Raw genomic sequence first — 26,895 nt, 5'->3', positions numbered from 1 at the left:
ATCAGAAAGCCTGGCTGGTTAGCTTCTAATCTGCATTACTTTGGGTTTTTGCCCATCTACTTTAATTTTTGCACCTCTCCATGACTAGAGAGAATATTCCCAATATTCCCTGTGCCCCAGCACTCTCCCAGCCATTGACCCACCTGCACACCTGAAGCTATGGAGGGCAGGGAGCATGTGCGCATGATGCAGCCCCCGGAATCACTTGTCAGCTCTGGGGATTCCTTCCAACACTGCCGCCGCTGAGGACACAGGGGCCACAGACAAAAGAAGGGAGCACAGCCAAAGGATGTCCAGACTGTAGCTGGAGGGAGAAATTAAAGCCAATTGGCAGCATGGGGAGACTGAAGGACCCCCATCCCAGGGTCCTGCTGGGACATGCCTCTTTGTGTAGATCAGAAACCTGGTAGGTAGAGAGATCAGAAACTCGGGAATGACAGGAAGGAGGGGAGGCCGTGTCCTTCCAGAACCCACCTGGAATGGGAGAACTCAGGCTGGCTGGTAGTAGAAAGGGTGGTGTGTGGGGAGAGACCACAGGTCCATTCCCACCATGAGAACTCTGAGGTGAGGCTGCTAACAGGATCTGAACAATGAGGGGTAGCCATCGTCCCAAGGATAAAATAATGCAGAGGGAGGAGAAAAATCCCAGAACTATGTCTGCTCCTCACTTCCCCAACACATTGGTTATGTTTAGGGTACTCTTCTTTGTGAAGCCTTCCCGCTCCAGTTGACCGCAGGGAAGGGAACAGAAAGAAAGTGGAGGAAAGGGATGGCCAGTTGTGTCTGGACACAGATCGATGATGGGCTTTCCTCTCAGAGGTGGGACTGAGGAGACTCCTGTTTCTGGGAGTTTCATCCCAGGATCAGCCTCTGGTTTCAGCAGGACCAGTCTGGGGGACAAGCCCAGGAATGACTCCTTGGCAGCTTCCTGTCTGGACTCCCTTCCCTGATGAGCAGCCTTCCTCCTTGAAGAGGGAGCTGTCACCTGTTCTCAGCAGCAAGCGCCATGGTCTCCACCAGGAGGTGGACGTTCGGACTCCATGTCTAAGGGAGAGATTAAGACTCAGGAACCAAGAATGGACTTCTGGGCATTCATGAACTCTTCAAGTGGTGTGCAAAAGTATCTATGTACATGTATTTTCCTGGGGAGAAAGTCCACAATTTTTATCTTTGTATTTCCAAAGGAATCTAGGAACCCGCCAAGATTAAGGATTACTGCTGTAAGCTGAGAAGGAAGCATCCTGCTCCTGCCCGAACCCGGTCAGGTCGTTGAGTGGGAGCCCTGTTCTTGCTATGGCAGAGCCCCTGCAGGCCAGATTTCAAGGAGTTACCTCTGGGAGAACCACTTCTGCCAGTCTGTCCGCACCTCCACTGCTAACTCCGTGCCCCTCGGGCCTGGTGGAGTTGGCCGGAGGGCTTTCTCCCTGTCCAGGTGGTCACTGAGCCTCCATACCGCTGGTTCTGCTCCCACTCACCATCTCACCTCCACCTAATCCTCAAGGTTTGTAAAGCCAGCTGGGACACAGATGGCACTAAAAAATATTTGGATGAATGTAACAAAGAAGAATCCTCAGCTGTGACAGGGAAGAGCCCCAGGGTTCCTCGAAGGCCGCTGTGGTGCACAGTTCGCTGGGCGGCAGTTACCTGGGCAAGGGTGACGGCAGGACTCCTCAGAACCCGGTCCTGCCTCCCCTCCACGTGGTACAATACAGGTTCTTGCACGTACCCCGGGATCCAGGTACCCAGTCCTGAAGAGGAGGCTCTGAGGGACGGGACAGTTGGAAAGCAGCAGGTTCATCCCTTGGGAGCCCCAGTGCTGCTACCGCGTCAACAGGAAGGCTGGACGGAAGCGCCCTCTCCACGTTTCCCACTTCCAAGGCTTTGTTCGACTCTCTTCCCAAATGGCAGGGTCTCCTTGCAGTTTGGGCCAGTTTTTGGTATTCAGTTTCTAGTTGCTCAGTTAGATTTAATTATCCACTCACTGTGCTTCAGAAGCTCAGTCCCTGGAGAGGTTGCCCAACTGGGGTTTTAAGCAACAGGAGGAGTCAAAGCACAAACGAACAGGTGAGGAGCTGCCGGAAGGGATGGTTAAACCAGGAGGGAAAACACCAACCCAGAGTGACGTGCCACAAGGGCAGGGGTGGTGAGAGCTTACTGCTGTGGAGATGACCAGGGCAGCACAGGAGCGTGAGGGAAGGCGCAGTTCCGGAGTTGGGATTTTTACAAGCGGATTATAGACAGACAAACTGAAGGTCTGAGTGCTGAGGGCCAAAGGAGGCCTCCAGAGAAATCGTGTTCTGGTGAACAGGCTCCGGCCTTCAGACAATCGTGCCTGTGGGCGGATCACTGCCTCCTTGGCTCCCCTAGGTCTTTCCGTTCGGGATACCAGATCCAGACCTCAGGGCAGCTGCTCAATGCCACCCAAATCTTGGCTACCTGGTGTTGGAGTACATGAGCATATTAGCCACTTCTTAGTCAAGGAGGGATCTTGCGGAAGAAACAGACAGACAGGATCACCAAAGAACTAGCAAGCAGGTGAAGTCACAGCTGGTCTTAGAGCCACTGGGCACCAGGCTGCTGAGGCATGGGGCAGGCGCAGGGGTGCAGACCCATTCCAGGACAACTCAACTCCTTCCTTTATGCAAATAAAGGCAGCAAGTCTTGGTGCCACAATCTTGTCCTCAGCAGAGGCCCTGGCTCACCCTCCCCATCTTTGTCTAATACGTGCATAATTGGCTGACTCAGCAAGGGCAGGGCTTATCCTGGGGTGATGCGCCTTTAGGGGCACCGCAGCGAATGGGCCTGGGGAAAGAGGTTAGGTCAGATCTACCTAACAGAATAAATGTAACATAACCACTGCTCCTCAAACCGTAGTTGCTACTTAAATTGATGAGAAAGAGGTAGGGAAGTGTTAAGAACTAAAGGACTGAGTTAGTCCATAATCCTGGCCTTTAGAACAAGACACATTCCGAAGAAGGGCTGGGTTTATTTTCTGACACAATCTTTTAATATAAAACAAAGATAAAACACACCTCAACCCTGCAATCGGCCAGCATGCCTTGTTTTTTACAAGATGCATGCTAGACCTTAAGACTAAGTAGCAGAGTCTTTAGGAGCATTTGGTTGGGAGAAATAGAAAAAGCAGATTTCAGGTAAGCCTGGGCAAGCCCAAAAGCTGAGATAACGTCCCTGAACACTAGAGCAATCCTTGTCTTTTCAGATCCTCGTAAGTCTTCTTATTCACAACATTCCCACTGGAGTCTTCATATTCTTCCTGAAAAGAAAGGGGCACACCATTAGCTATGCCTCCTGGGAGAAAGGTTTGGAACAAGCCTCTGGGTACCTGAGCTCACCCTGGCTTGATTTCATGGCATTCATCTAAGACAGCCTTTCTCAACTGGGGTTCTGCAAGAGAATCAAACCCGACTGCTCTAAGGCATCCACTGTGTGTCATGAACTAACACATCCCAGGCCTCTAGGGTGGTACCATTTATGACCTATCTTTGGGAAACCTGAGAAAATAGTTCGTTCAAATCACTCTCTATTTCTAAGATGGTGAACGCCGGTTGAGAAAGGGTGACCTAAGACAACAGTTCTCAAATGATTCCCAAGACCCTAGGTTTCTGCCCTTTCTACCTGAGGCCACTGAGGGCTTAAAAGGGAGGCAGACAAGGCTGAGCTTCCTCATTTCCAGTATAATCCTCCTTTATTTTATTTTATATATCACCCAAATTCTACATTACTGTTTGTAAAGGGCTTTGCTGCTAAAAAAGAAAAAAAAAAAAGGAAATATTGGAAATCACGGACCTAAAAAAAAAAAAAAGAACAGCTACCACACCTCACATACATGTCATTCCTCATCTCTGAATCTGCTCTTTGGGATGACTATCTCAAGACCAACAAGGATGCCTCCCCACCCCATGAGACAGGCTCATCTCTCACTGGATGCTTTCCTCAAAGGAGACCTAACCTATGATATGGATTCACAACTTCTTAGCCTATGAATCCTCATGGCGGGGTAAGACATTGGGTACTCCTGCTTGCCACTTCAACATCTCAAGAGCAGAATACAACCGGTCTTAAGACACACATTTCAAGTCTGACACGTGTAATATCACAAATAAACTAGGCTTACATGTCAAGAGCCAATTTACAGATACTGGCACAGAATACTCGCCACTACTGTGAACCAGGGACTGCCTTTCACCGCCCTTCCACAGGATGAGAGAGCGGTCACTTGACACTCTCCCGACACTATGTTAGCACCCACCTCGGTGTCAGGCTGCCACCGTTCTGATGCCTTCTGCAGTTTCAGCTTGGCCCACACTGCAGGATGAGAAATGAGCAGCAGTCAAGACTAGACTGAGTATCCATCAGGCAGACAAGTGTTACAACATCCCTGTCCCCATTAAGATCCCCCTGGATAACCCTGTGCTTGAGACTTTTGCCTGCCCCAGACTAGAATTTCAGTTCTGGACCACCTACAGACAAAACCCCTTCCATGGCAAAACTTACCATAATCTTTGCTGTGCTGTAAAAGAAAAGTTGGACCAAATATAACTAAAGACCTCTTAGAACAGAGAACTGATATACCCTCAAAGAAAGAAGTTAATGTGGTACAACATATGGGAATTATGGGAGAAAGTGACATTATGGTCTTAAAGTTCATTACAGAAGAGAAAGGGAACACTAGACATGGTCAAGTATGTTTATTTAAAGCCTGGTGTGCAGATTTCAAAAGCTTCAGAGGAGGAAAAAAAAAGAAAAAGCGGTGAAATATCATGGCCAAAGAATCTGACAGATAAGATGGCTCAGCAAACACTGGAGATTTTAAAACAAGAACTCTGACAGTTCAGTAAAAGTATCCCGACGAAGACGAAAGGGAGCAGATGCTTCCAGAAATGACCACAGCTTCAGAGGGAGCAAGCACATATTCACAAGGCAGGACAGGCACTGAACCAGAAAAGAGAGCCCTAACGCTGTCAGACTGGTGTCAGAAGGTGCACTCGCAGAACAGAGATCCACAAAGAATGGCTAGGACAGGCCCACAGAGGGAGAGAGGTAAAATATTACCAGTATTAGGAATATTGATTCCTAGATGCTTCCACATTTCCCACCAAGTAGAGCAACTCTAAACTTGACAAGATTATACTGTGATGAGCAGTGGGTGTTATATGTAAGAGATGAATCACTAAATTCTACTTCCGAAATTACTTTGATGCTATGTATTAATGAACTAAAATTTAAATAAAAACTAGTGGGTGCCTAGGTGGCTCAGTTGGTTGGGCGTCTGCCTTCGGCTCAGGTCATGATCCCAGGGTCCTGGGGTCAAGCCCCACATCGGGCTCCCTGCTCAGCAGGGAGCCTGCTTCTCCCTCTCTCTCTGCCTCCCTCTCCCTCTGCCTGCTTGTGCGTGTGCTGTCAAATAAATGGACAAAATCTTTAAAAAAATAAATAAATAAAAACTAGAAATATTAAAAAAAAAAAACATGACAAGAGTGGAAGAAATACCATAGAGAGCAAGCTTATTCCTAAGACGGGGGATGGAACAGGAGACAATATATGAGAAAGTGCTTAGCTCTGTCCCTGGTGTACAGATGCTTGCCTCATCATCCTTTCCTTCCTTGCTCATTGCTTCAAATGAGCTGACGTCTTCAGGCCCAGACAATATGCACATCACAAGTGAACACAAAATTTCTCATGTGCTACAAGGAACCAGGGCAGAATCTTGTCACATTCTATGTCCAGGCCACTCAAGAATCCAATCCAGAGTGGTACTAAAATACTGGAGATTGGAAATGCTGTTGTGATTGCTTTTCCTTTTTGGGGGGCTGTCACGATTTTTTTAAGGAAAAAAAATGGATGTAGGAAACTATGGAACAGTAAAGGGGATATTATTTTTCAGAGGGATCTGGAAACAATTAGAAAAGAATGGGATCACCTCTGGGCGCCAGTGTGGATTTGCTAAGAGTAAGTGAAGCAAACGAATTGAATTTCCTGTTTCTGGTGAGCTAGCTGACCCAATATAAAGCCAGAGACATAGGATATCATGATTTTAGCAAAGTCACTGCTCTCATTGGCAATGTCCACAGAGTTCATTACAATATTTAAATTTCTTATGCTATTATTGTAGACAACATGGTGGTAACTGAACTTGATGCTATTAGTTTATGAGTTAGACAAATTTATACCTAGTGAATACCGGTCAACGGTGACCACCCATCTAAATCATGGGGATCTCTGGTGGCAATTTCACAGGACTCTAATTTCTTAGTTGTTTTTTCAACTTAAAAAAAAACCAAAAATGCGGGTGCCTGGGTGGCTCAGTCAGTTAAGTGTCTGGCTCTTGATTTCAGCTCAGGTCATCTCAGGATCTTGAGATCAAGCCCCGCATCGGGCTCCACGTGTGGAGCCTGCTTAAGATTCTCACTCTTGGGGTGCCTGGGTGGCTCAGTCGTTAAGCATCTGTCTTCGGCTTAGGTCATGATCCCAGTACCCTGGGATCGAGCCCTGCATCGGGCTCCCTTGCTCGGCGGGAAGCCTGCTTCTCCCTCTCCCACTCTCCCTGCTTGTGTTCTCTCTTGCTCTCTGTCAAATAAATAAATAAAGTCTTTAAAAAAAAAAAAAAAAGTAAAATATTTATTTATTTATTATTCAGAGAGAGAGAGAGAGAGAGAGAGCAAGCATGCGTGCACACAAGCAGAGGGAGCAGCAGGCTCCCCACTGAGCAGGGAGCCCAATGTGGGGCTCAATCCCAGGACCCCGGGATCATGACCTGAGACAAAGGCAGATGCTCAACCGAGTGAGCCACCGAGGGGCCCCAACTATTTTTATTTTTTAAAAGTTTTATTTATTGGGGCGCCTGGGTGGCTCAGTTGGTTAAGCGACTGCCTTTGGCTCAGGTCATGATCCTGGAGTCCCTGGATCGAGTCCCGCATCGGGCTCCCTGCTCGGCAGGGAGTCTGCTTCTCCCTCTCCCACTCCCCGTTTGTGTTCCCTCTCTCGCTGTGTCTTTCTCTGTCAAATAAATAAATAAAATCTTAAAAAAAAAAAAATTTATTTATTTAGGGCGCCTGGGTGGCTCAGCTGGTTGAGCGTCTGCCTTCGGCTCAGGTCATGATCCCAGAGTCCTGGGATCGAGTCCCGCATCAGGCTCCTTGTTCCTTGGGAGCCTGCTTCTCCCTCTGCTTCTCTCTCTCTCTCTCTGTCTCTCATGAATAAATCAATAAAATCTTTAAAAAAAAAAAAAAAATCTACTTGGTGGGATGCCTGGGTGGCTCAGTCTGTTAAGCATCTGCTTTCGGCTCAGGTCATGATCCCAGGGTCCTGGGATCTAGCCCAGCGTCGGGCTCCCTGCTCAGCAAGGAGTCTGCTTCTGCCTCTGCCTGCTGGTCCCACTGCTTGTGTGCATTCTCGCTCTGACAAATAAATAAATATAATCTTAAAAAAAAAAAAATCTATTTGGTGAGAGTGATTGAAAGAAGGCAGTATAGCATTGTGGAAAGAGTTTGATCCCTGGCTTTTTCCCATTTACAAGCTATGGGACCTTGAAAAAGTTACCTAACTTTCCTCTTCTGAAAATGTGGGTGACCTCCTACCTCAATCAACTATATAATTAAAAATACTCTTTTAAGTAATTTAAGAATCAGAAATAACATCTTTAATAAATAAAGCTCTAAATATAACATATCAATAATGGATATCCCTAAATGGATTTTTAAAAGAATAACATCTAGTTTAAACACCTGGATTAAAAAGAATAAAGAAACAAAGAGAAGAAAGTTCTCACTTAAAGACTTAAGAAAGAAATTTAAAAAACTGTAAGATTATAGAAAGTACTGGCAGGAAAAATAAAATAAGAGAAATGAAGCACTTGGTTTCCACTTTGTCATAATAAATCATGGAATTGTACGGGTTATTAACTGGAGAATCTTTTTAGGCTGGTCCCTTTGTATGAAAAAGTAATCTCTATTTAAATATAAACAGTTTCAAATGACAGAAGAGAATGTTGCGTGTAATCCCATCCATTTTATGTCCTAAAAACGGCTTTGATCCCTAAACCTGACAAGTGATTCAAAGGAAAACAAGAAGCACCTCTTTTTTATGAACATAATATAAAACTTCTGAAGAAAATCCTAATAGGATAAATAACTGCATTAAGAGTATCTACCACTAGGGGCACCTGGGTGGCTCAGTGGTTAAGCGTCTGCTTTCAGCTCAGGTCATGGTCTCAGGGTCCTGGGATCGAGCCCCACATCGGGCTCCCTGCCCCGCAGGAGGCCTGCTTCTCCCTCTCCCACTCCCCCTGCTTGTGTTCCCTCTCTCGCTGTGTCTCTCTCTGTCAAATAAATAAATAAAATCTTAAAAAAAAAAAAAAAAAAAAAAAAAGAGTATCTACCACCAGTATGAAAGAATCTAGGAATGCTGTTTAATCCAATGGCCCATAAAAAATGGTAAAAATACAATCTTTCTCTTGTGGAATGTGATTAATAAAACCATGAATCAATCTTAAAATCAGTGTAGATGCACAAGAATCACTTCCTTTGAAAACACCAGCCAGGTTAAGGATGACCTATCACCTACTTCGATTTAATTTAACATAAGACTTGGAGAAAATGCTTAGGATACTATCCATGAAACAAACAAAATTAATAAAACTATCACTTTTGTTTTAGCAGTTGGCATGACTGTAAGCTTAAAATGATGTCAACATCAATCTGAAGGTATCAGAAATAATAAATTAAATCAGGCAAATTGCAGGACATAAAAAAATACACAAAAAATGAACTGTGACCTACTTACTAGTGGTACACATCTGGAAAATACATCTTAAAATGAGACTGCATTCAAAATACAGTGTTATGATTCTAGACATTTCATTACTATTTTAATTTCCTCTCAACAAAGTGAAGGGCAAAAATGAAAAGTAAATTAGAAGTGAACTGGATGATCTGATAATGAAACACATTATAATTCTGACTGGAGATACTATATGATCCTGACCTGTAAATGAGTAAGGAAAGACAAGAAAGTGGGAAGTCCCCAAAGCTGACTGCATATAAAAAACCCAATAAAAAAGTCCCCCAAATCCACAGGCTAAATCAGGATCAGGGAGGCTTTCCCGCAAACTCCCCCCCACCCCCGTACTACTGCATGGTAATTGTATAATTGACATACAACATTCTGTTGGCTTCAGGTGTACGACATAGGATTCGACAACTTTGTGTCACTCAACGCTCACCACGGTTCAGGGAGCTCTTTAGAAGGTCGTTTCTAATTTGGCTCTGCAATGGATGTGAAGAACCCCAGAGAAGGGGTCAAAGGAGTCAGCTGGCCAACCAGCTGAGCAGTGTGATATGAACCCGGGGGTGACTGTCTGAAATTTCACAAAGCGGAGTGTGCAGGACTCCTTTCTTCTCAGTCTAGCCAGCTCAAAGTGAAAACAACAGAGAAGAGACAAACTAGAAAGAAAGAGAAAGCCTTCAAGGGTGAGGCTAATGGCAGGAAAAGTTACCGCTGCCAGGCCAACAGGGAGTGTGACTGAGGTCACTGAGTGCTTTAACAACACATTTCCCAACACGCACTCCACTCAGCTCTTTCTACAAAAGGTATTTTGCTACCCTGTTTCCGTGCATCTGCCCTGTCACCTCAGAAGTAAGCTTACTGAGCCCATTTCTATTTTCCTCTTAATATCTGCAGTTCCTAAACCATTAACATCAATTCAGAAAAACATATATACCCATTCACTCAAAATCTTCCATACAAAGGAGTTCCAAGGCCCCAGTGAACAGGCCTGTTTTATAGTTAGCACAGGGCTCTCCTCAAGAGGGAAACAATCAGTATGCTGGCCAACCCATGCCCCTCAAAAATGTAGTTATTGTGTGACTGTGGAAGCTTTTACACATCCACAACCTTCTGCCCCTAGACCTGGATACAGCAGAATATTGGGGGCTGTGAGCTGTACGAGTGACCACTGGATCTGGCGCATAGGAACCATAAATAAAGCATACTTACAGGAGACGGCATCTTCGATCTGGGTCACATTAGCAAAGTGGGCAGTGTTTGGGATGCCCAAACACCTCATGCCATGGGCATGACGCCACTCCTGGGAGAAGAGAGAAGCAAAAGAACCATGTGAAATAGGTATAACTAAACACAGAGCACAAACTCCTAACATAAACCCTAACCTGACCCTCTGCAAAAGACTCCACCTAATGGCAGCCTTCCTTCTGTGGCCACGTTTGTAAACAGCTGGCCATGACTGATAAGCAGCAGCATTGCATTGTTTTCCTCACTGGGCTGGTTTCTCAAACCAAGATCTAGATCCAGTAATAGTCCAGACAAAACCTGGGTCAAGACCACAGAAAAACACCACAACTCTAATTAACCAGTGACCTCCCACGCAGCCCCCACCACCAGCATGAGTAAGCGTTACTGATGGCAGGTCACCTCTGTAAGTAAGGGGGAAGGATGTGAAAAAGAGCATGGAGAGACAATGACAGTTTGGGCTCAGGGATGGCAAAAGGCATGGGCTTTATCCTGGCTGCAAATTCCAATGCATTGCAGGTAGTACTGAGAAAAATTCAGAGATGACTCGGGGGTTCAATAGAAAAGACCCAGGATCAGTTAGTGATATGGATGTCTGAGGGAGGGAGCAAAGAGTTCATATACATTCTCTACCCTTGGTCTAGCAAATCTTCCATTTTTTTTTTTTTTTTAAAGATTTTAGTTATTTATTTGAGAGAGAGAGAGAGTGAGAGAGAACGCAAGAGGGGGTAGGGTTAGAGGGAGAAGCAGACCCCCCGCCAAGCAGGGAGCCCGATAAGGGACTCGATCCCGGGACTCCGGGATCATGACCCAAACCGAAGGCAGTCACCTAACCAACTGAGCCACCCAGGCACCCAGTCTTTTCCCTTTGTAAAACTTCCTTCCAAGTACTAAGAATCAAAGGCAGAAACACAACAAGGGTAAATCCACTTCCTGGAGTACTACCCAGATAATGCCTTGTCTCAAGAACTGCTTGATAAACGTTATCCTTAGTTCTTATTTTTCAAAGAGGAAAAGGCCCATTTAAGACACAAAAAAGGAGGCAGCCAGTCCCTGCTTTGGTCCTATGTACTAGCAGTGGGTACAGAAGTGAGGATGGTCTAAGGTACTGAGAGAAAGATAAAATGAGAGAAGTGCAAGAACAAACAACAGCAAACAGAAATGAGGTTCAAAGAGCAGAGTGCCAGAATGCCTCCAGAAACCATCTCAGGCATTATTCTAGGCTAGCACAGTGCCAGAGGTCAAATGCCACATGCTTGACTTTAGATCCACTCCTTGCTTCTCTTAAGCTCTGGGTACTAGTGCTCTTCTCAGGCTGTTCTTATCCTCTCTGAAAGCTGTGTGTTTCACACTTCAATTTCCAGGAGAAATGGCTCTGAATTCCTTACAGCAAAGTGCCGCTGGAAGGCCTTGGGACCTCGGTAGGTGTAATTTCCACAAATCTCACAGTTATAGTTGATGTTTAGACCATGAAGCTTATACAGCCAGTAGGGAATAGGCTAAAAGAAATCAGATAGGAAACAGTATTAGACTCATGTCTGCATCTGCTTCCTGAATGGGCAATGGAAAGGAAGGTGGTAATGCTGGCATGTACTTTGCCATCCCAGCCGAGGGGCAGGTTCTTGGGGTTGTAAATGATCTCATTCTCTTCGTCTTCACTTTCACTCTCACTGATCTGCTCTTCCTCTTCTTCTTCTCGCTCTTCTCCGGTCCTTGCCTGCTTGCGTTGTACATTTTCATGAGTGAGATGTCGCTGTTCCTAAGTCAGGTCCAGAAATGAAAAGGGAAATCAGAAAAAAGTAGTGCAGAACAAGAAGGGCAATTTTCTACAACCCTTGCTGACCCCTCACTTCCAAGGATACGGTTTTCTTACTTGTACAATAAAGGGACAATCTTGCCTTCATATCAAAACTCCTTATCTTACCAATAGGCTCTCCCTGATCCCAAAGGAAAAAGTCAAAGGTTTTAGGTCACTTGCCTAAGATACTCATCTGAGGCCACGGACTATTGCAGAAAAGAGAACAAAGTCTTTTCTGTCTCTAAAAATATTTCCTTACCCAGTCCTTTCTTCTTCCTCACCAAGATGACAACCTTCTTACTTGCCCTGAGTCTCTCCTCATTCCAGTCCAACTTCCATTTTTTCCCCCAAATTTATGTATTTTTAAAAAACCCCAATCTAATGGTACACTCTTTTTAAAAAATTTTTGTCTTTCTACTATTTAAAGAACAAAGTCCAAATCTCCAACATAACTCTCCAAATTATTCTCTGACCACTCCCTCCCTTATAAGGCACACTCCACACACACTGGTTTTCTTCTCATTATTTTCTAATATCTACTTTCTCTCCATGATGTTTTACCTTCATCCTTCCTGTTTTTGCTTCCTAGAACATTCTTTTTTTTTTTTTTAATATTTATTTGACAGAGAGAGACACAGTGAGAGAGGAAACACAAGCAGGGGGAGTGGGAGAGGGAGAAGCAGGCTTCCCGCTGAGCAAGGAGCCCGATGCGGGGCTCGATCCCAGGACCCTGGGACCATGACCTGAGCCGAAGGCAGACGCTTAACGACTGAGCCACTCAGGTGCCCTTCTCCTTCCTAGAACATTCTTTCTCCCTCTTTCTACTTAGAAAACACAGTCTCAATGTGTTGTAGCAGGCATCAGATTGTGCTGCAATCATTTATCTCCCCCAATCACAAAGTGGCCTTTTCAAGGTCAAGAGACATGTCATATTCACTACTGTATCCAAGGATTGAGCAAACGTCTGGAAACCAACAGGTATCAATAAATGGTGAGATAAGAATAAAAATCCTATCAGTACATAATAGGAGCAACTCCTGAAAACCGTTCTGGCTGGAATTCTAGAGAGTGGTGCCACCTCCTGGCAGGGAAAGCAAAATGCTCTCAAAGGAGGAAGAGAGTAGTAGGTGCATCTCAGGTCATGGGTACAAATCAGCCTCCCAATCATCTTCAGAGGACTAGCAACTCAGACTGCTGCCCATACTAGCACAGCCAAGTTCACTGTGGAGAATATTAGTGCCCCCAGTGTCCAACATTCTAGCTAGGAAAGCAGTTGGGAACCAAGAGGTGACGAGTTCTATGCTATTATATGCATGGTCCTCAAACAAAGGCAGAATGAAAACATCCATGCAACTGACAGAGACATGTAAACAGGTTATCTGAGCCAGAACCATCACTCAAAATGCCATCTGAACATCAATAAAGGGAAAGGCGGGGCGCCTGGGTGGCTCAGATAGTTAAGCGTCTGCCTTCGGTTCAGGTCATGATCCCAGGGTCCTGGGATCGAGCCCCACGTCGGGCTCCTGGCTCAGCGGGGAGCCTGCTTCTCCCTCTCCCTCTGCCTCTCTCCTTGCTCATGCTCTCTCTCTCTCTGTATCTGTGTCTCAAATGAATAAATAAAATCTTTAAGAAAAAAAATAAATAAATAAAGGAAAAGGCTCTGACAGCAGCTAAAAATTGTGCAAAGCAGACATTCTCTGAAAAGCTGATCTTCTGCAGGACTCCCAGAGATACTGACCATTTTCTTTGGATGCGTGCTGCCCTTTCTTCTACCTTCTCTTCCCTGAAAGAGTGATTTCCCTTGTATTCCTCCTCCTTTTTCTCTGAGATAAGCATCCTGTCCGGTGAGACCTTTTTCCACTCTCAACCCACCCTTCAGCTTTCTTAAAAGAATATTCAAGAAGCAGCTCATAGCCAGCTTTGTACCACTAACATTCTAGCCCTAGCAAATTCCCCGCTATCTTCTGAATATGTAAGTATTGTCTTTTCGTAATAAGTTATACCTGAAAAGCTGCTGTAAGCAGACTTTCTCCTAACGCCTTTTGAGTATCTGCTTCCATCTCCTAGGTATATTCGGGAACTTCTAGGTATATTCTGGAATGCAAAGAACCTACACCATTCTGGATACTACACTGAGAGGGGAGTCTACTCTCTCTGCTTGGCCTCATGGAAATTGGGCAACCCTGGGAATATCACATAACAACAGGCACCTATGAACAGAACAGGACCTCACTGAAGGGTCAAGTACCTGAGAGAACCCTATTTTCTGCTGAAATAGTTTAACACCCACCCTTCCTCTTTAGCTCCTAAAAAAAAAAAAATCCCATGAGTTCACATTTCTCTGATTCCCATACCTAGTAGTATTTACTGCTCTCAGCAGAGTTCATTACTTACCCCAAGAATCTCTACATATTCATAGATCTGGGCTTCTAAGAAGGCAATGTCTTTGTTCCTCTCAGTGTCTCTGGAAACAAGAAACAAGCTGTATCACTCAAGGATTCTTTTACCCAATGCCTTGGAACATTTATTCCAAGGGTGCATTAAACACTACAAGCATGTGACAAATGTCATGCTGTGAAAGCAAATGCTTTGCTCAGCTCAGGACTTGCTGACGGAAGTATTAAGGTTATTTCTTGGAATGCATGGAAGCTTCTTCTTTGACCCCATTCTAGAAGACATAAAACACATCAAGATACTTAAATTTTCATCATTATAATCTACAGAGAGGGCGCCTGGGTGGCTCAGTTGGTTAAGTGACTGCCTTCGGCTCAGGTCATGATCCTGGAGTCCCGGGATCGAGTCCCACGTCGGGCTCCCTGCTCAGCAGGGAGTCTGCCTCTCTCTCTGACCCTCCCCCCTCTCATGCTATCTCATTCTCTCTCTCAAATAAATAAATAAAAATCTTTAAAAAAAAAAATCTACAAAGAACATGTGGTATAGGAGACAAGCTCTGGGACAGGCAGACTTTGGCACAAATCCTGATCCTTAATACTTAGCAACTCTAAGATAGTGGGCACATTCCATATCTTCTCTGAGTCCTTTTCTGCAAAAAATCAGGGTAACAACTACTTTTCAGAATTACATAACACATATTAAAAAAATACCCTGTATAAGCATGTGGCTCAGGAAGAGATTCAACTACAGGGATGAAAGGTACAGCACAGGGAATATAGCCAATGGCACCTTAATAGTGTTCTATTGTAACAGATGGTAGGTATGCTTGTGATGAGCACAGCATAACGTATAGAGTTGTCAAATCACTATGTTGTACACCTCAAACTAACGTAACATTGTGTGTCAACTATACTTCAATTAAAAAAAGATTCAATTGTCATTAGTAAAAATAAACTTAGAAAAATATTTTTGGAACCTATTTAGGCTCCACAGCCTCCTGAGGTAACAAAAAGTACCTACAGCCGTTTCAACATTAACTCGCTCTCAATCACCAGAATAGACTGTCCTTGGTGTATAACAATGACAGCACTCTACCATTTGCAGAGAAAAAAGGCAAACTGGATCTCTCTGAATCAATAATGTCAATAAAACAGGTTGCTATGATACAAATTCTGCATGGGAATAAAATCTTAAAACTGTCCACAGAAGTGCCACCCCAGCCACTCACCGCTTGGTGCCTTTTGACTTGGGATTTTTGGCAAACAGGGAGGTGTCAAGTGATTCCAGGGACTTTCCTTTGGTGCTGAAGAGCCTCTGGGCTCGCTCTTCTAGGGTCCTAAGGAGACAGGAGGGGAAAGGGTTTCAGAGTTACTCTACCATATAGGCCTGCATATTTTTGCAGTGCAGGATAATGGAAAGAATGGAATCAGAGTCAGTTATTGTGCAAACATACAGTAAAATAGGACAATTCTGATAGAAAAAGCAGTCTCTTACCCACCACACTTCAAGCCTAAAGCTAAGAGTGCAGATTTCAATCTGTCCAGACCCAGGGAGGCCAACTCCTACATAAAAAAGAGCCGAGTTACAATTTGATATAAGTAGATTTTGAGAAACAACAAATGCTTAAACTTAGGTCTTTGCAGGCGGGTGTCTGGGTGTTCTTGAAGCTATGGCAAAACCATACATCACATAGCCAATACCTAGCACTAAGTTCAAACTCTCCAAAGGACTGACCCTGTGGTCAAGTTCATATGTAATCATACTGGTAATGATAACCTCCACTATAGTTTCATATAGTTAGAATTATTTTACAGTTTTCAAAGCAATTGGGTAAGTTTTTTTTCTTTTTAGCTTTATCTTTCCATATTCTTTGTAGATGCCTGGTCCTAGGAACTGGTGTCTCATCGTAATACATCCATGGCATTTGAAACAGGAAACTGAGTGGTTTCTCTGAGGAGTGAACAGGTGAGACCAGTACAGTTACTAAAGAAAATATACCTCCCAGGAGGAGAATGCAGAAAGATCAAGATGGGCTCCAGCATGAGTCAGGGCACTGCTTGTCTCTTTCTGGAAAGAAGAACAGTAAGATCCAGGTTTAGAACAAAGACAAAAGAGCCATCCATCTACATTACCAGGTAGTAGATAGTCTTTTTTTTTTTTTTTAAACAATTTTATTTATTTATTTGTCAGAGAGAGAGGGAACACAAGCAGGGGAGCAGCAGAGGGAGAAGCAGGCTCCCTGCTGAGCAGGGAGCCCAATGCGGGACTCGATCCCAGGACCCTGAGATCATGACTTGAGCCGGAGGCAGACGCTTAACTGACTGAGCCACCTAGGTGTCCCAGATGGCCTCTTTCTTATACACATGCGTGACTATGAATTAAATTCCCATAAGAGCAGAGCCAAAGATAAGATGGTTCATACTCTCCCTGAGAGTTCAGGAAAACTCAAGTTTATCACCAGGAGTGAAAATACATGATGGAGATTCTAGCACATAATCTTTTCAGTTTTGGGTCAATAGGAACCACACAGTAGTAATGACATAGTTGGCAAAAATGCTGGGCTCAGCCAATGGCAAGAATGCCCTGACAAATCTCATTCCAAAGTATACATGGGAAGAAAACCTGACATACGTGGCAGAGGACACCTCATAGTCACAACTGATCCCGAGGGATCAGCAGCTAATGCCCTAAGGTGGAGGCTCAATATTCAAGTACAACAATTAATTCAATTCCTCTGCATGTCCTCTCCCCAACCCCACTGAAGCTCACCGGCCATCCAGGAAAGGTACCATTCTCCCATTTCTTCTCAAATTCATTCTGAATCTTCCCAAAAAGTTCATTCTGATCTTGGAGGGGCTTCACTCGATCTGTGTAATCTTGAAGGTACTCAAGAAGCATCTCCAGGTATCTAAAAAGGAACAATACAGAGAAAGCAGAATTTGTACTTTTTATATATTATTATGCTCTGTAAAATATAATTCCAGTGATACCAGTTTTTCAAAGTAATAATACTAATTTTTAGAATGAGTTTGCAATTGAATTTTTTCCTGTCATCTTTTTTTTTTAAGATTTTATTTATTTATTTGACAGAGAGAGACATAGCGAGAGAGGGAACACAAGCAGGGGGAGCAGGAGAGGGAGAAGCAGGGTTCCCGCTGAGCAGGGAGCCCGATGTGGGGCTCGATCCCAGAACCCTGGGATCACGACCCGAGCCGAAGGCAGACGCTTAACGACTGAGCCACCCAGGCGCCCCTTTCCTGTCATCTTGATTCTACACTTTCTGATCTCATTTCATCCTCATGACATAATTTCAAATACTAAAATCTTAACTCACATAAAAGATTTTAGTTAAAAAGAAAATGAGAAAAAGAGAGAAAATCAGTAGTACAGATCACTAACCAGGGGCATAAAAACACAAACAAAACTTTCCATCTATACATCACAGCCAAGCACCTTACTTCAGTCACAATGAGAAATGCTAATCTTTTTCTTGTTAAGCTCCAAAGACACAGATCCCTGAATGAGACTTCCTTCTATAATGAGACAAATTTAAGAGAACAGCATGGGCATAAGATCACAGATGTGCCAACAGATGCACATTCTTCCAGAGCCAGAGTATGACAAATGTTTAAAACTATGGCATTCAAGGGCGCCTGGGTGGCTCAGTTGGTTAAGCGGCTGCCTTCGGCTCAGGTCATGATCCTGGAGTCCCGGGATTGAGTCCCGCATCGGGCTCCCTGCTCAGCAGGGAGTCTGCTTCTCCCTCTGACCCTCCCCCCTCTCATGTGCTCTCTCTCTCTCATTCTCTCTCTCAAATAAATAAAATCTTTAAAAATAAATAAATAAATAAAATAAAACTATGGCATTCAAAATCCCTATCCTCCAATAAACCTGGAAGTCATTTGTGTTCTTCTTTCAGGCAATAAAATTCAGAACTCTGCCATCAAATCTTTACATTGAATAACCTTCTAATCAAATCCAGGACAGGCCTAGAGGCTAGCAATGCCTACCTCTTATATTCGGCATTCTTCCTTTCTTTAGGAATGTCAAATAACTGGTCAAAGATGGATAGATATGTGATATAATCCAGCTTCTGAAAAGAGAAATGACAAGAGATCCAGTTAGGGGTTTGCACCAAGTTTCATTATAGTCTCAAATAAATGAAATCAAAACTGAGTGTTGTCTAATAAAGTAACAAGGCCTGGCTCATCTTAGTCTTTTTCTCGCCCATCATTTAATTCCTACACTACCTGGGATGTTAATTCCACTGCACTGAGTAGACTATTAGACATGTAATTAACTCTGCAAAATAAAGATCGAGTCAATAAACAGTAAATGAAAGAAAGATTTCTCCAACACTAACTGCATTCAAGGTTGAAGGCTCTGACACCACTATATCCTAAACCAAGGTCCTGAAGGTGCCGTTTGTTCTCTCATGCCGTCACTTACTGAACATCTTTGGACCGAGTACATGGATACAGATGAGAACAAGACAGATACAGGACCTGCCCTCTTTTTTTTTTTTTTTTTTTAAGATTTTTATTATTTTTTGACAGAGACAGCGAGAGAGGGAACACAAGCAGGGGGACCAGCAGAGGGAGAAGCAGGCTTCCCGCGGAGCAGGGACCTTGATGTGGGGCTCGATCCCAGGACTCTGGGATCATGACCTGAGCCAAAGGCAGACGCTTAACAACTGAGCCACCCAGGTGCCCCAGGACCTGCCCTCCTGAAGCTTAAAGTACAGTCACTGAACTTTTGGGACATTTCCTCACAACTCCGTGAGGAACTTAATCATACATGTCCTTGTAACCTGAGATTGTCACATTCAATCTCAACTCTTGTGATAAAAGACACTAGTAGCCTTTTGCTGGCAGAGATTATATTTTTATATTTTTCACATACCTAGTACTATGTGTGCCTAACACAGGGGCTCAATATGTATTTGTGAGTTTTTAAAAACAATGTTTTATGTTTATAAAAGCAAAATATGCTTGCATTAATAAGCAATAACTTTTATTAAGAAAACAGTATGCTTGGGGCGCCCAGCTGGCTCAGTTGATAGAGTATGTGACTCTTGATCTCAGGGTCGTGCATTTAAGGCCCATGTTCGGTGTAGAGTTTACTTAAAAAAATAAAAATAAATAGGGGCACCTGGGTGGCTCAGTTGGTTGAGTGTCTGACTCTTAGTTTTGGCTCAGGTTATGATCTCAAGGTCAGGAGATTGAGCCTGCTTGAGATTCTCTGTCTGTCCCTACCCTGTGCATGCATGCATGCACGCATGCGTGCTCTCTCTAAATAAATAAATCTTTAAAAAAAAATTTAAAAACTAAAAATAAAGTAAGATTGCCGTATTCACTATAAAAACCTTTCATTTTGCGTATTATTTTGTTCTAAGAAAGTCCATTACATCTTTTGTAAGGGTTACAAAACACAAGGAAGATAGTCTAATTGCTTTCTGTCCAGAAAGCCTGACATCCTAACCCACTCCCAGAATCAGACCCATTCCCCGCCGCCCCTGCCACTGGTCCTACCTCTGAGGCCTTCAGGTTAATGTATTTGAGGTAACAGTCATGGAGGTCCAGGTAACGACCATATCCCTCTTCATCTGTGAACTCGACCAAGTCTGAAAGAATCAAAGATATCCGTGATTCAAACATTAAAGACCACTTTCTTGGACGTGGCTTTTCAAATGGACTGCTAGTTCTCTGTTTCATGACACAGCCTTTCACCCAAATGTCCTATGCTCATGGAGTGAACACACCTCAGTTTTCCAGGCCAGTGAATTTGAGCAAGGGTAATACAAAATGATTATTTTGTCCAAGGCCAATTTAGGATGTCAATCGGGCCTAGAAACCAGCAAAGAGAGAACCTGGCAATAAATTTCTCTGGGGCTCTGTTTTCTAGGGCCCTCAGGGAAAATCTTAGCTCTGTCATTAACCTGCACTTTTGTTAGTGTTAGAGACAAATGTTGAACCCTACTTACTCTGTGCCTCTTCACTTGGATTCTCTCGAGCCTTCAGAAGCTCCTCAAATTCCACTGACATTGGCACACAGATCTGAGGGAAAAAAGAAAAATTCAGGTGGATTTTTAACAAACAAGTTCCAATGTTGCAGAAATGGACTGTATAGTAAGTTAGCCTTCTGACATTTGAGGCTTGATTTTTCATTAGGAGCCTACTATTATTCTGCAATTACCTTCCTTTTTTCTTTTTTTTGTACTGTTTAATTAAAAACTCCTGAAGTAACACATGCTCACAAAAACTCAAAACACAAAATGCAAAACCAAAGTCCCCCTTTATTAATTCTGCTGCAAATAGGTAAGCACTGTTAAGAGACTTTTTATACCAGCTGTTTCCAAATTTTGCTCAACATTAGGATCACCTGGGAGTATTTTAAAAAATCAAATCTTTAAAAAAGTAAAAATCCCCAGAGGATTCAAACATATCTCGAAAAATTTGCAAACCACTCTTCTGTATATTTAAATATATGCATATGTACAAGCACATACAGGCATGTGCAAAGTATTTTTTTTCACGTAATTGGCCTTTTTTTTCCCTCACTTAGTCTATCTTGGGCACCCTTCCAATCATTTCTTAAAACCATCTATTTCTCGGGGCGCCTGGGTGGCTCAGTCGTTAAGCGTCTGCCTTCGGCTCAGGTCATGATCCCAGGGTCCTGGGATCGAGTCCCACATCGGGCTCCCTGCTCTGCGGGAAGCCTGCTTCTTCCTCTCCCACTCCTGCTGCTTGTGTTCCCTCTCTCGCTGTCAAATAAATAAAATCTTTAAAAAACAAAAACAAAAACAACCCATCTATTTCTCATCACCTTTCTACCAAGGCTGGAATAAAGTTAACACATCAGAATGGTACTCATGTCTTCTCTCTTAGTTAGCAAAAGACTTCACTCTCGATGCTTCAAAGGGGTGGGAAGCCTTCTGCTGGTGTGAGAAAGCACCCTCATCTCCTTTCCCTTAACTTCAATGTCTTCTTTCTGTTATTTCCAGTCTCCTCCTCTCTCTACCTGTGCCCTTAAACATGCACATGTTCCTTAGTTCCTTATGATCCTCCTGCCTCTCCTTTTCTCTGCCAAGCTTTAATTTTTTTATTTTTTATTTTATTTTTTAAAAGATTTTAAATATTTATTTGACAGAGACAGAGACTGCGAGAGAGACAACATAAGCAGAGGGAGTGTGAGAGGGAGAAGCAGGCTTCCTGCTGAGCAGGGAGCCCGATGCAGGGCTCGATCCCAGGACCCTGGGACCATGACCTGAGCTGAAGGCAGACGCTCAATGACTAAGCCACTCAGGCGCCAATCTGCTAGGCTTTTAAATGCCTGTCCCCCCCATCCATACTTCTGCTTCTCCATGACCCACTTTTGCCCATGACCACATTTCCATTCCCACTGCTTCAATGAGGCAGCAATCCTGGCAGTTACCAGTCAACAACAGCTGATGCCAGTGGCCTCCTTTCTGAAATGGTTTTGCTTAGCTTCAGTAAGACATGCCCTAGAGCTATTGTTTGACCTCTGTGATCGAAGCATTCCCAGGCTCCATTTCACTAAAGTACCTTATTGTCATCAGTACACCCTCACAGCACGTGGAGCACCTGAGTCTACCTTTGCATTGTCTCTTTCCCAAAACCCTACGATTCATGGCTTCAACCATCAAGTCTATAATTCTCTAAAGCACAAGCTTTTTTAAAATCTCTTGCCTGACCCCAGTCACCTAACTTCTACAACTCACAGGACACTTCTACCTTTATAATATCACCTAAAAAGCTACATATATAAAGATTCATTCCCACTGTAAGTGGGTTACCTCTTTACTTCCCCCAAGGGAACAAACAACTTTCCAGTTACACAGTCATGAAAGCTCAGAATAATCTATGACCCATCCCTCTCCACATCCGCTACAGCCATGGTCTTGCTCTTTTTCCCCCCTAGAACTCTGGTCAGCTGTTCAAGATGTTCAACGGCTTCTAGATAATTGGGATATAATCCCTGCTCCTTATACTATTACAATTCAGTGGGGTACACATTCATTGTCATAAGATATAATCAGATCATAAAGATTAATTGGAAGAGAGAAGTGGACTAGGAAAGATATTTCATTAAAGACTTGGCCTCTGGGCTAAGTCCAGACAGTGTAATGATCACTGCAAGTGAGTAGAGCCTCTTTGTGTTAGTTGGATCCCCTAGGTAGCAGATTTCAAGACAGAGTTAGGAGCGCAAGGAGTTTATTGGGGGTAATGCCTGTGAAAGATAAAAACCTTTATGAGAGCACGATTGGGCAGGGAAAGCCTACATTGTGATTCAGACAAAGGCTTTATCCTCCCAGTGAGGAGCTGTGGAGCAAAGACTACTCATTACAAGAGTCTTGCATTGAATGGAAATAGCCAGACCACAGTATCCTCACTTGTGCTCAGTTACTGGCTGGGGCTACCCAGGAAGAGCATGGCCTTGGCCTAAAGATCAGGCAGAAACTGAAAGCACTGGAGTTGTAGGATGTCAGCTAATCATGCTCCTTGCAACTAAATGGTAGGTTCTTTTGAAAGGACATCTGAATGGTGCATCTCCATTCTCCTTTTTTTTTTTTTTTAAAGATTTTATTTATTTATTTGACAGAGAAAGAGATAGCGAGAGCAGGAACACAAGCAGGGGGAGTGGGAGAGGGAGAAGCAGGCTTCCGGCGGAGCAGGGAGCCCGATGCGGGACTCGATCCCAGGACCCTGGGATCATGACCTGAGCCGAAGGCGGATGCTTAATGACTGAGCCACCCAGGCGCCCCTACATCTCCATTCTCCTTACACCCTTCCTTTAGTATGCTCTTCAGGCAGGTGTGGAAAAAAACACTTTCTGAGTCTCATACCTCATTTGGGTGTTTCCGATGGAATTCCTTTATTTGCTTGAGTCTATTATAAAATTCGGCAAATTCATTGGGTCCTGAAATGGCATTGAGTTCCTCCTTTCGTAACCTGGAAAAATCCAAAGAACATAGTGCACAAAATCAGTCCTTTAATCATAGCTCCTCAGAGGCACTAACTTCTGGACTAGAAGTGACTATCACTTACCCATCCTTATCATCATACAAATCCCGCAGGTTCCCACTGACTTCCATATACCTCTGAAAGGCAAACACAAAACCCATCAGAAAAAAGCAATCTGTACAACTATAGGGCTAAGCAACCAACAGGGCTCACTAGTCAAAGCCCAGGGAAACCTTGAGAGATGTAGTGTTAAAAGTTCCTGTGCTGGGGTGCCTGGGTGGCTCAGTCGTTAAGCGTCTGCCTTCGGCTCAGGTCATGATCCCGGGGTCCTGGGATCGAGCCCCACGTCGGGGTCCCTGTTCAGCCGGGAGCCTGCTTCTCCCTCTCCCACTCCTTCTGCTTGTGTTCCCTCTCTGTCTCTCTCTGTGTGTCAAATAAATAAATAAAATCTTTAAAAAAAAAAAAAAGAGTCACCCTCTGCTAAACAGCAGTTCCCATTCCCACCTAAGACCCTCAAAGATAAAAGCGTAGCCCAGGATAATTTTCACTACTTGAAAAAGCTTGATTGAGTGTATAAGCTAAATAAAATCTCACAGCTAACTTTGAATTCAAACTCAAGATAGTACGGTACCTAGTCCCTTTTTCAAAACTTTTGGGGCCAGATCTGCCTCAGAATTTGGAATTTTTAAGTTGGAAAAGGTATTATATATCATGTGCCATCCCTACTGGAATCTGGAACACAATTCTGCAGTGAAAATTATGCATTATTTACTAAGTGGGATAAAGACCATAAAAAGCTTATCTGTTAAGGTCAGGTTTTGCTGCCAAATGAGATCAAGTCAGATTTTGTGCTAAGTAAGTACAACCCCCACCCCACCCCATACCACAAAGAAACTTTGTTTTCACAGTATTTTGGATTGGGGGATTTAAATAAGGAACTAGGAGCTAATAATACTAATTATGTCCTGCAAATCTGAAACTCTGATTAGGTCTTTCAATCCTTCCTAAACAGATTTCAAATACACGCAAGAATAAAGAGCACTGTATAATAACCTTCATTTACCTATCATTCAGCAATAAGTATCAACATTTTTTTTTTAAAGACTTTATTTATTTGAGACAGAATGAGAGAGAGAGAGAGAGCACATGAGAGGGGGGAGGGTCAGAGGGAGAAGCAGGCTCCCCGCCGAGCAGGGAGTCCGATGCGGGACTCGATCCAGGGACTCCAGGATCATGACCTGAGCCGAAGGCAGTCGCCCAACCAACTGAGCCACCCAGGCGCCCAAGTATCAACATTTTGATTAACTTCCTAAAAGTTAGAAATTGAACTATTACTAAGAAAACGTAGTTTGGTACGTAAAAATAACTTCAAAACGGTATTCTGGGAGGAAAACACTAATGCCCAGCATTTGGGGGGTGGGGGGAGAAAGGATGGTACCTTTTGCGTCTGGGCCACTGACTCCTAATAACTATTCTTTGTACATCATGGGGCACAGGATGGTATGAATAAGAGGTCCCATTCACAGAGGTGAGGAAGGGCAGTTCAGCACCCTCGGGTTTGGTAGCCGCGAGGACATCTCCAGGCAGACAACCCGCGACTGGTCAATCTGGCTACTTTGGGCCAGGGCTCATGTTGAGACCCCGCACCCCGCCTCCCCTCTCTTTTCCACCTCATCCCGACCCAAAGAGAAGCGGACAGCGGGGCACTCACATCTTGCATGGCCCGTGTGCGGTGGTCAGAATTGATCTGGTCCCGGAGCTGGAGAAAAGCAAACGGTGACACAGACGCCGTTAGTCGGAGTTCTGAAGGTGGAAAGGCCGCCCGAGGGCGGAGCTTACCCGCCCGGGTCTCGGCGGCGGCAGCGAGGCCTCGGGGGGCGCTGGGCCTCGGGGGGCGTTTACCACGGCCGCAGCTCTGAGAGGGAGCCCCGGAGGGAGCCGGGGGTGGGGCGCGGGAGGGTCTGGGGACCAAAGAAAGCTCTCCGAGGTTAAACACCGGGATGGGGCCCAGCCTCGACGTAGCCTCTGCTCAAGCCCCACTCACCGTGGACTTCTTAGTGAGCATCTCTTTGGCCATGACGTCCATGAGCCGTTCCTTTTCCTCATGATACCGCCGCTGCTGCTCCAGAATTGTCTCCATTTTTCCTCCGCCGCTGCACCTCGACCACCGACACGGCCGGAAACGACTCCTGCCGCTTTGCGCGCCCACGCCCCACGCTGAGCGTCCGGCTGCACCAAAGTTCCGCGGTGCCGGAAGTGCCTCGGGGTTCGAAGAAAAGGGAGCATCACAAAGTGAACACAGTTTGTGCTATCGAGGTGGCAGCAGTGCCCCCTGCTGGCCGGAGGTGTGGTGGAGGGATGCAGAGCGATTTCCAGGTGCCTCTAGGGGGCGTACAGAAATTCAGGAATCTGAGGTGAAGGGGCCGGCTTCCCAGGGTTTTATGAGGCCGGCGGGGCAGGCAGGGACATTATAGACTGAGGAGTAGTTGAAGAACCTGTATGGGAGTTGGGGGACCGGACCTTGAGTCCTTAGCTTTCAGGGTGACTCAGTCAACGTTTTTCCCTTCTCTAGACCTCGGTGTCCTTGTCAGTAATCCTTTTTTTTTTTTTTTTTTTTAAGAAATTCACATGTGGGGGCGCCTGGGTGGCTCAGCCGTTAAGCATCTGCCTTCGGCTCAGGTCATGATCCCAGGGTCCTGGAATCGAGCCCGGCATCCGGCTCCCTGCTCCGTGGGAAGCCTGCTTCTCTCTCTCCCACTCCCTCTGCTTGTGTTCCCTCTCTTGCTGTGTCTCTGTCAAATAAATAAATAAAATCTTAAAAAAAAAAAAAAGGTACTTCCAAGCAGCAAAATGCTATACAGCCATAAAAAAAGAATGAATCAAGTTTCTAGGTATGGAAATTAAAACATGTCCATATATTCAGACGGTCATAGTGGTATCATTTATAATCAACAAAACTGTCGCAGCCCCGACATCCATTAACTGATGAATGGTTAAACAAAATGTGGTATATCCATACAGTGGGCTATTATTCAGCAGTAAAGGAATGCTACAGTACGGACGAACCATGAAAACATCATGCTAAGAAAAAGAAGCCCTACACAAAAAATGACATAGGCTATATCGAGATGAAATGTCCAGAAAGGCAAATCTATGGAGACAGAAAGTAGATGAGTGGTCGTTTGTGGCTGGAAATGAGATTGGAAGTGACAGCAAATTTGGTGGTGATGGAAATGTTCTAAAATTGGATTGTGGAGATAGTTCTTCCGCAACTCTATTAAATTTGCTCAAAGTAATTGAGTTGTACACTCAAAGTGGGTGAATTTTATGGTATGTAACTTATCCCTCAATAAAGCTGTTAAAAAAAAATCTATATGAACTCAATGGAAAGATGGCCACACAAAGTGAAAAAGATGTAGACACATAATAATGTGTATAAAAATAGATGCACAAAGAGATTATTTCTGTGAGGATATCCAAGAAAGAGTAAACAGTGGTTGTTTATGAGGAGATATCTCAGAAGATCTGGTACGGGAAACTTTTCTTTGTGTATACCCAGAATGAAAGGTTTTTTCCTTAACATATACATATATTACTTTTGCATTTTATCTTATTTTTTAAAAGATTTATTTATTTATTTATTTATTTATTTATTTATTTATTTATTTATTT

General features: G+C 44.2%; 1 protein-coding gene across 1 annotated transcript; it reads right to left on the bottom strand.

Annotated features, from left to right (window-relative positions):
* Positions 1-2,984: 2,984 nt before the first annotated feature.
* Positions 2,985-25,600, bottom strand: SF3A3 (splicing factor 3a subunit 3). Its single transcript, XM_035019037.1, has 17 exons — positions 25,268-25,600; positions 24,935-24,982; positions 23,308-23,360; positions 23,106-23,211; positions 20,223-20,295; positions 19,771-19,862; positions 18,250-18,332; positions 17,009-17,147; positions 16,238-16,306; positions 15,734-15,801; positions 15,468-15,575; positions 14,240-14,309; positions 11,642-11,806; positions 11,436-11,546; positions 10,015-10,105; positions 4,271-4,326; positions 2,985-3,274 (listed from the first exon to the last, which is right to left on the bottom strand). Exons 1-17 carry the CDS (start codon positions 25,361-25,363, stop codon positions 3,197-3,199), a joined length of 1,506 nt encoding a protein of 501 aa, XP_034874928.1. The 5' UTR covers positions 25,364-25,600; the 3' UTR covers positions 2,985-3,196.
* Between the last annotated feature and the right edge of the window lie 1,295 nt (positions 25,601-26,895).

Source organism: Mirounga leonina, unplaced genomic scaffold, assembly GCF_011800145.1.
Source record: "Mirounga leonina isolate KUSES-001 unplaced genomic scaffold, KU_Mleo_1.0 Mir_173, whole genome shotgun sequence".
Classification (NCBI taxonomy): Eukaryota; Metazoa; Chordata; class Mammalia; order Carnivora; family Phocidae; genus Mirounga; species Mirounga leonina.
Note: the sequence above shows the minus strand (reverse complement) of the source record. Positions and strands in the feature narration are given on the sequence as shown.